At 37.8% G+C, this 9659-nt stretch overlaps 1 protein-coding gene across 2 annotated transcripts in view; it reads right to left on the bottom strand.

Annotated features, from left to right (window-relative positions):
• Positions 1 to 890: 890 nt before the first annotated feature.
• stim2b (stromal interaction molecule 2b) overlaps positions 891 to 9659 on the bottom strand; it is a 56081-nt gene continuing 47312 nt past the window's right edge. For both annotated transcript variants that reach the window (XM_082151948.1, XM_082151949.1), the window contains 2 exons: positions 5700 to 5880; positions 891 to 5099 (listed from right to left, as the gene is read on the bottom strand). In XM_082151948.1, the coding sequence (XP_082008074.1) occupies positions 4568 to 5099; positions 5700 to 5880 (713 nt within the window). In that variant the 3' untranslated portion in view covers positions 891 to 4567. The remainder of the gene's footprint in view (positions 5100 to 5699; positions 5881 to 9659) is intronic.

Raw genomic sequence — 9659 nt, 5'->3', positions numbered from 1 at the left:
ATTTTCCTGTTATCAATGTAGAGCTGTGTTGAAACAATCTGTATTGTAAAAAGCGCTATATAAATAAATGTGACTTGACTTGACTTGAAGACATTGACTAGCTTGTTCAGGTGTGTTTGATTAGGATTGGAACTAAACTCTGCAAGTTACTACCCCTCTGGAACCAGATTTGAGGAAGCCTGCATTATGTGAAGACTGTGGCTAAATCCGAAATCACCCCCTATACCCTCAAATAGGGCATTATTTAAGGGGACAGCCATTTGTAGTGGTGTCCGAAACCATAGTGGACGTTATTGAGTGCACTCATTCTATCCCGGTATATCAATACCGAGTGTACAGCTGATGTGCGCTCAACGGCTGTTCGAATTCACTCACTCGTTTTCATTCACTCCTTCAAGTAAACAGTATTAGAGGATTAACGTAGGGAATAGTGATTGAGGGTTTAGGTGGCGATTTCGGAATTAGCCTGTGTCTTAAGTAGCCTAGACTAGAATGAGCAACTAGCGGTTAGTCAAGGGGCAATCAGTCTTACTTTTTTATATCAAACAGATATTAACAGAAAAAAATAATGAAATGTAATGGCCTTTAAGACTATTGGCAGTTATGCAAGTGGCCCCAGTAGGCTACTGCTCTACGGAGTGGGAATTCTCTCATTCCCATATTAGAGAAACCAGAGTGATAATAACTTCCAGATTTGGCCTATAAATATGTCATCATTGCAGCTATGGTCAGGCCATCACCACTTACAAAAATTACAGCTGAAGTAGCATACAGCTTGTTGATTGCGATGCATCACGCCAATCACATTTGGTTAGGACACAGCGACAGAGTTTGGTCTGACTGAAATCGGCTGTGTCAGAGTAATATAATAACTCACAGACAGTTTTTAATTGATTGCACAGATGAGACTTTTGCCTCATTTTTTTTTATTAATTTGTTCTACTGTATACAAATATTCACACACAAAAAAACAGATCAGCTCAATCATCTCAACATTCATGTGTCCATGTCAGTCACTGTATAAATATATATACACACAAACACACGTGTATATGCATAAAACATTTCTTTCCCTTCATCTATGTATCAGCGTATACAATGCTGAGTGAGTGAGTTCTGAGACAAACAAATTTAGGCACCACTGTCACGCTGTCCTCTCTGGCACTTGACAAAGGTCTTGCCATTTAAAAAAACCTAGTTTTTCTTCTTTTTTTTTTTTTTTGCCAAAACATAATCAGTTTAGTGCCCCACTGTGGATGATTTGTATGAGTGAAGAGAGGTAATGATCACAGTGATGGTAACGCCCTTGAAACAGGGCACTCAGTCCAAGAGAGAGGGATTTTGGGTCAAAATCTGCATATACATTTGTCCTCAGAAAAAAAATCTTTCCTCAGCTACCCAAAAGAAATCAAATGTCTACAATTTAATAATTCCTAATAAACATATTTATAATATTTCAGAGAATAAATATGGTAAGAGGCGTCAAATCCATCAAATTGATTTTTTTTTTCTGGCTCTGATATCAATTTGCTGCTTTTTAACGCATCTTTACAAATATTCTCCTTAATCTAACTAACATAACTTACTCTTATGCCGCCAAAAGCGACCCTTTCCCGGTAAGGAAAGCAATAGTGCAACAACCTTTAGCAGGATAATTCAGTAGCGCTTTCCACACAGCAGTTAGTCAAGACGCCTTATAAACGCCACACCTGAAAATGTCTTCAAAACACTTCCAAAGGTCAGCTGTGAATTTTATACTGCTATGAATTTGCTGGCATCAATCTTGTATTGCAAAATTGTGTTTTAAATCAAAACAGAAGTGTGTAATGATCATTAAAATATAGTGCTTAAGTATTTAATACATTTTAAGAACGTAAAGTAATTTTTATTAATTTACTAAACTATTGTGTTCATTATAGGCAGTCTGACATGCTGCTTTATGTTAAGTGTTACCTCTTTTTTTACTTAAGAAAATATTGTCAAGTACAGGAGCTCAGTGGCAGTAAACAGAAATGACAAAGCTGAAAGCCCACCCTGGGCCCTTGAGAGGAGGGGAAAGGATTTTTGACGGTTTTCACATTATAGGAAAACCTCAACCTTACCAATTAACTAAATATTACAAACTTTTTCTTGTGATGTCAAAGGCAGGGATATTTCGAGCAACATCCAGCTGTCGTTAAAAGTATTGTGAATTCAAGGCCTGGTTTCACAGACAGTGTTTAGATTAAGCCATGATTAGGCCTTAGTTCAATTAGGACATTTCAAACATGCATTTTAGTCTGGTACTAGGCTTAAAGGGATAGTTCACCCAAAAATGAAAATGACCCCATGATTTACTCACCCTCAAGCCATCCTAGGTGTATATGACTGTCTTCTTTCAGCCAAACACAATCGGAGTTATATTAAAAAATATCCTGGCTCTTCAAGCTTTATAATGGCAGTGAACGGCGGTCCTGATTTTGAAGTCCAAAAAAGTGCATCCATCCATCATAAAAGTGCTCCACACGGCCACAGGGAGTGCGTGCGCATAAAGGCCTTCTGAAGCGAAGCGATGTGTTTGTGTAAGAAAAATATCAATTTTTAAAACGTTATGTATTCCGACAGACGGCCATACGCATCGATTTACTGCGAAAGAGTAAACCTTGACCTGACACATATGCATTGAAGAACGCGGAAGAGCAGAGGATAGAGCAAAACAGTAGGCACGAATTAGAAGTCTAAAACAAGAAATTTTAAAGAGAAATGTCAGAAGATTTTGATATAAGACAAGAGGAGCTTGAGTTTGTTGCCCAGCTCTATTTGTTTGAGCTTAAAGGGATAGTTCACCCAAAAATGAAAATTCTGTCAGTAATTACCCCCCCTCATGTTGTTCCAACCCCGTAAGACTTTCGTTCATCTTCGGAACACAAATTAAGATATTTTCGATGAAATCTGAGAGCTGTCTCACTCCTCCATAGGCTTCTATGTTTTTGAAACTTGCCGTCCCAGAAAAGTTAGTAAAGACAATGTTTAAAATAGTACAAGTGACTACAGTGGCTCAACCTTAAGTTTATCAAGCGGCGAGAATACTTTTTGTGCGTAAAAAAACACAAAAATAACGACTTTATACAACTATTCATTTTCTTCTATGTGGGCCTCTTGAGTGAGTTCACGTAGTGTAACAGCGCAGCGCTTCTGTGTTGTATGTCACACGTATCACACACATGACCAGCGTCGGCCAATAGTGAGCCTACGTTCTGACGTACAACACAGAGGCGCTGCGCTGTTACACTACTAATTATCAATAACATAGAAGCTTATGGAGCAGTGAGACAGCTCTCAGATTTCATCAAAAATATCTTAATTTGTATTCCAAAGATGAACAAAAGTATTACGGGGTTGGAACAACATGAGGGTGAGTAATTACTGACAGAATTTTCATTTTTGGGTGAACTAACCCTTTAAGCTACTCCTACATCCTACTTATGTAACTGCACATCGCATCAGGGGTTACTCTTTTGCCGTATATATCGACTTGCGTAGGCTGTCTGCCAGAAGCTAGTTATTTTAGTTGATAAAGTTTAAAATATGGATATGTTTCTAACAAAACCCCATCGTTTTGATTCAGAAGGTCTTTATTAACCCCCTGGAGTCGTATGGATAACTTTTATGATGGATGGATGCACCTTTTTTGGACTTCAAAATCAAGACCACCATTTACTACCATTATAAAGCTTGAAAGAGACAGTAATTTTTTTTATATATATAACTCAGATTGAGTTTGTCTGAAAGAAGACAGTCATATACACCTAGAATGGCTTGAGGGTGAGTAAATCATGGGTTAATTTTCCTTTTTGGGTGAACTATTACTTTAAGCCTTGTCTGTGAAACCGGGGGAATATGTTAGATTTTAACATAAAAGAAATAGTTCAACCAAAAGGGAAAATTCTGTCATTGTTTACTCTCCCTCAGTTCGTCCCAAACCTGAAAGCTAATAATTTCTCTGTGGATCACCACATTTAAATTTTTTTTTTTAAAGAATTGTTACATAGGTCTTGCCATACAACCACAGTTCATGATGTCCCACATAAAAATAAAAAATAAAAAAAGCATACAGGTTTGGAAGGGCATGATGGAAAGACAATAAATGACTGAATTTTCACTTGTGGATCACCACACATATAGGACAAATTTCAAGGAGATTTGTACAATGTTGATCGTCCAACATCCCCTCCCCCCCCTTCTTGTTTTTGGTATGCTTCCTGACCCCTTCCTAGTGACATAATTTGGGTGCACTTTATAGAAAACAAAACCTTAACAGAAGACAGTGAAGAGGCCATGTTATGCATAATGCTATGACATTTTCTGGCCTTCAAAGGCATACATGTGAGGCTAAAAAAAGAAATCACCATAAAAAAGGCTTCCAACCCAGGACTGTAACCAGATGGAGCTACATTCCATTTAAATAAAAATAAAAAAGGACAAAGAAACTGAAAAATGTTTTGGCTTCTGGTTGACAGCATCACCCTCATTTATTTTGTTTTAAGGCTTCTTTTTCTCTCCATGTCATCCTCTTCTCTACTGTTCTTCACAGCTTTTTGCTTTTCTTGAACAAGCTCTTGATCTTGGAGCGTTTTTTTTCTCCGTTATCGCAAGAGTCCTGGGAGGAGGTGGTTTGGAGTTGCTTGGGCTCCTTGATAGCTTTGCTTTCTATGTCGAGTGAGCTAATCGAGGGGTAATGTCCCTCTGGAGGCGTCCCACCAGCGGGCAGCTGCCCCATGCTGTATGACTTTTCGAGAATGCCATTATAGGCCACAGCTTTGGTTCTAGGTTGAAAGGTTAAACTTTGAGATTCTGGGAGGACGGAATAGTGGGTAAGGTCAGGAGAGCCCTTGTGACCTGAGGAGGAGTCAAGAGGAGATGAAGGGGAGGATGTGGAAGGAGGTGAGGTCTCCATGGCCGCAGCCTGGGCCTCTTGCGCCAGGAGAAGTTGTTCCTCACGAGAGATTTTACGTGGTGGGGTATCCATGCCCGTAACATATGTACTTTGACCAGAGAACTGCTTCCTACCCAAAGAGGAACTGAGAGAGTCTGAATCTGAGCATGTGTCCTGAGGGTCCCTGTGAAACAAAAACATAAAAAATAATGCATCATAATAATCTAAAAAAAGATACACTATCAGTCAGTAGTTTGGAATAATTAATTTGTTTTATATTTTTTAAAGAAATCTCTTATGCTCACCATTTATTTGATAAAAAATATAGTAAAAATAGTGTTATTTGTGTAGCAAAAACTCAACGTTAATAATAATAAGAACCACTATTAATAATTGAGCACCAACTGAGCATATTAGAATGATTTCTGAAGGATTGTGTGACTGGAAAAATAGCTGCTGAAAATTTAGCTTTCCCATCACAAGAATAAATAACTTTTCTAAAATACTGTAATACTATCTCACAATATTACAGTTTACAGTATTTTTTATTAAATAAATGCTGCGTTGGTGAGCATATGAGACTTTCAAAACATAAAAAGAAATGTGACCGGTAGTGTACATTCAGATATTACTCACATATACAATAAAAGCGATTTTTTTAAAGACATGCAAGTTAACAAATTAACATATAGAATTTTTAAAGCTTTTTATATAAAATATAATTCTAGTAAGATATAAAAAAATAAAAAAAACAGGTGAAAAAAAGAAGCTGTAGATGTCATACCCCTTCCTTTCTACAGTGAAGAAGATGTGATCATCGTCTCCGTCGGGTCTGTAGGCCAGGGGGGCCGAAGCCATGGACAACAGGTCAGGGTCAGCAGAGAGAGACGAAGGCTGAGACAAAAGACTTCTGCGAGAACGACAAACACTGCTGTTGCGGGTCAGAGGAGGTCGAATCAAAGCAGCTGTGAGGACAGATAGATCATTAGCAGTCTTTCATGGTATGCTTATCATAACAAAGAATGTACATTATGAATGAACAAGAACTGTCCAATGAAAAGTCCAATCCAGATATAATAAAAGAACATTTCAAACACACTAGAATCTGACACACTAACACTGTGTCTGTACAAAGCACGCAAATATGTACGCGATTGGTTTTCTGTTGCTAAGCGTCTAGCTTTAACATTCTTACACCACATCGTTTCACACTGTACAAGTTTAGCACTGCAAAAGCTGTACTAACCCCGCTCCAGAGCATAACCCTGGGTAAAAAGCGGTGCTAGCCCCCGCTTCTAAATTACAATTGTGAAACGTTCTTTTAACCAGGGTTAAAAGCAGTGTTTTTTGAACGACCATAACTCGTGGTTAATCGCAGTGTGAAAAGCTCTGTTGATTGTGGATCTTTCAAAACATTGTATTAGGGATGCACCAATACTACAATTCTGGCTGATACGAGATGCTGTTCTTTTTAACTTTCTATTTACCCACAAATCCTGAAAAAAACTGTACCACAGTTTCACAAAATAAATAAATATAAAGTCATGTGAAAAATGAAGAACACCCTTTAGAATTGTATAATTTTATGTATCAGAACATAATAAAAATAATCTGGTCATTAACAGGTCTTAAAAGTAGGTAAATACAACTTCAGATGAACAACAACACATGACATATTACATGGTGTCATTATTTATTTAACAAAAATAAAACCAAAATGGAAAATCCATCAGTGACAAACTAAGTACAGCCTTTAATTCAATTACTTATAGAGCCACTTATAGCAGCAATAAGTTGAAGAAATCGTTTTCTGTATGACAGTGTCAGTCTCTGGCATTAATCTGGAGGAATTTAGGACCGCTCTTCTTTACAACATTGCTTCAGTTCACTGAGGTTTGCGGGCATTTGCTTGTGCACAGCTCTCTAAAGGTCCCGCCACAACATTTCAGTCAGGTTGAGGTCTGGGCTTTGACTGGGCCACCAACACCTTGATTATTTTCTTTTTCAGCCATTTTGTTGTAGATTTGCTAGTTTAGCTCTTCCAGCAGCACAGCCTAGTCCCCAAAGGACAACTGCTTCGGCAGACACTGCCTGTCCCACACAGCTCCTCAGTGATGCAGCCAGTCTGCAACAGACCCAGCTGCCCAGTCCACCATCCGAAGTTCAGCATCCTCCAGCCCAGCGTGGCAATGACTACTGGATTGCAACTCTGCGCCCTTCCCACTGCACGCATCACCAGTGGAAGACGTCTCTACTGCCGGACTGATCACCCGACTGTGTGGAACGTAAATATAAACTTATCAAACCTCTTTCTAGAAACCTTGGCATTAGTTTATACCTGCGGCGTATGTTTTTCTAACTTGCTTAGATAACAATTACCTGGGGTCAGTTTGTTACAAATAATCTGTATATTATTTGTTTAATGATAAATAAGCATTTATCACCATTTTGTTACAGCCATCTAGGTGGTTTCTCATAAGAAGCATTCCCATACAATTCTCTTCCATCGCTACATTCAGTTCAACAACATTGTATTTATCCATTCTGTGTTTACATCATTTGTTTGTTTTATTTAATTCAGTACTTTCCCTTTTGGTTATTAGTTTATTATCCTATAGCTGTGCATATTCATTATTAGCATTATTAATCATTGTGGTATTTACTCTTGCATATACTATTAATACATTTCATTAAATTAATTACAACTGTGTCTTCATTTTGTTGATGATCAAATCCTTCAGATAAATCATCTGACCAGGGAACCGGGAACACTTCCCATAAATCCTGATGTACTCGTTACATCATAAGAAGAATGGCATCTACGCTAATTTTAGTGTCTTTGTTTATCCCGAGGTTTTCCCGCAGCCTGCCGGATCCAGGCCGTATCCAGATCTGATGAAGGACCTTCGCCTGGACCCAATGACAACGCAGTGCTGAAGTGCCAACTTGTCTCTCCCTATGGAGGATCCTTTTCCCACTCTACAGATTAAGCGTTGTCGGGAAATTCAGTTCGCGTACCTACCCCGAAATGATAAAATAAAATAAAATTCTGTAAGTATTTTTCTGTAAGTAAAAGTAAGTAAAAGACCAGTACTTTGTTTAGGCTTGGTTTGTAGGGAATTACAAACCTGCGCACATATATTCAAACGCACATAACTATAGAACCAATTCTTAATGATCATGTGAACGCCATCAGCGTTTATCACAGGTTCGCGTTTAAAGTCTGTGTAGAGAGAACGATGTCGTCTTGGCGGCCCCTAATTTAATAACAAATGATCGTTGCGACGGAAGCGGATCAATCAAAACTAACTTTAGCTGGAAAATAACTTTATTAAAGAACCGCTATAAAGCCAAAACAATCTCTCTAAATGATACGTTTATCTCTGTAAAGCTGCTTTGAAACAATCTACATTGTTGAAACAAAGCGCTATATAAATGAAGATGACTTGACTTGACCAACTCTCTCTAATTTACATTCATTCTAAATTATTGACCAACTCTTTTGGGAATTGGGAGTGTTAACCACACCTTAAGAGACACGTGATAAAAATCATTGGTCATCAAGTCATTGGTAAATTGAGTAGAAATCATTACAGTTGTAACTTTGCAAACCTAAGCCATGCAACCAAGTTCTTTTTAGAGAGAAGAGGCTTTCTCCTGGCAACCCTTCCAAACATGCCATACTTTTTCTTTTTATAATTGTATTGCCATGACCTTTAACATTTAACATGTTAACTTAGGCCTGTAGAGTCTGAGGTGTATTTCTTGGGTGTTTTGCGATTTCTCTGAGCTTTGCACAGTCTGACCTTGGGGTAAATTTGCTGGGACGTCCACTCCTTGGAAGATCTTCCTCACTGTAGAATGATGGACTTTAAAATGGTTTGGAAATGGCCGTATAACCCTCCTCAGATTGATGGCAGCAACAATTGCTTCTCTAAGATCATCGCTGATGTCTTTCCTCCTTGGCATTGTGTTAACACACGCCTAAAGGCTCCAGACCAGCAAACTGCCAAAACTTCAGCTTTTATAGAGGTGATCACACTTGCTGATGATCAGTTAGTCAAAGACATTTGATTAGCAGTGCCTGACTGCTATTTACCCTTTTCATTCCTATGGAAGCTGTAAGGGTGTACATAGTTTGTCACCCATGGCTTTTCCATTTTGGCCTAGTTTTTGTTAAATAAATAATTACATGGTGTAATATGTCATGTGTTGTTGTTCATCTGAGGTTGTATTTACCTAATTTTAAGACCTGCCAAAGACCAGATGTTTTTTTTATATGTCCTGCTATAAAACCATAGAATTCAATAGGGAGTATGTTGGCCATTCTACAGAATTGGTGCAAACTGCTGTCCCACAACCAAAAATGTAAAAAGCATGTAAGTATTCAAATGTTAAATGTTTACTAAGATCCTTCTATTATCTATTGAATACACAATAATATGTAAAATATAAGTAAGGTTTATATTCATAAATGTTCATAAAATTTGTTTGTTTTTTTCATTGTTGTTTTTAAAAATAAAGAAAACATTTATTTTTAAATTTAATTTTTAAATCATGAAACTTCATGTTAAAAAAACGTGTCCCACATTTTTCTGTCCCTACCGAAACAGTGTGTGTTTTAGTCCATTGGCTGAGATTTTAACCACAGCCCTATATTTTTTATCAGGAAATATTCCTGTGTCCCTCTCTCTTATAGCCTCTCTTTCATTGTAGATATTTCGCACATAAATTTGAGGGAAAT

The sequence above is a fragment of the Leuciscus leuciscus genome, assembly GCF_965113295.1.
Source record: "Leuciscus leuciscus genome assembly, chromosome: 2".
Taxonomy (NCBI): Eukaryota; Metazoa; Chordata; class Actinopteri; order Cypriniformes; family Leuciscidae; genus Leuciscus; species Leuciscus leuciscus.
This window is presented reverse-complemented; position numbering and strand designations above follow the sequence as displayed.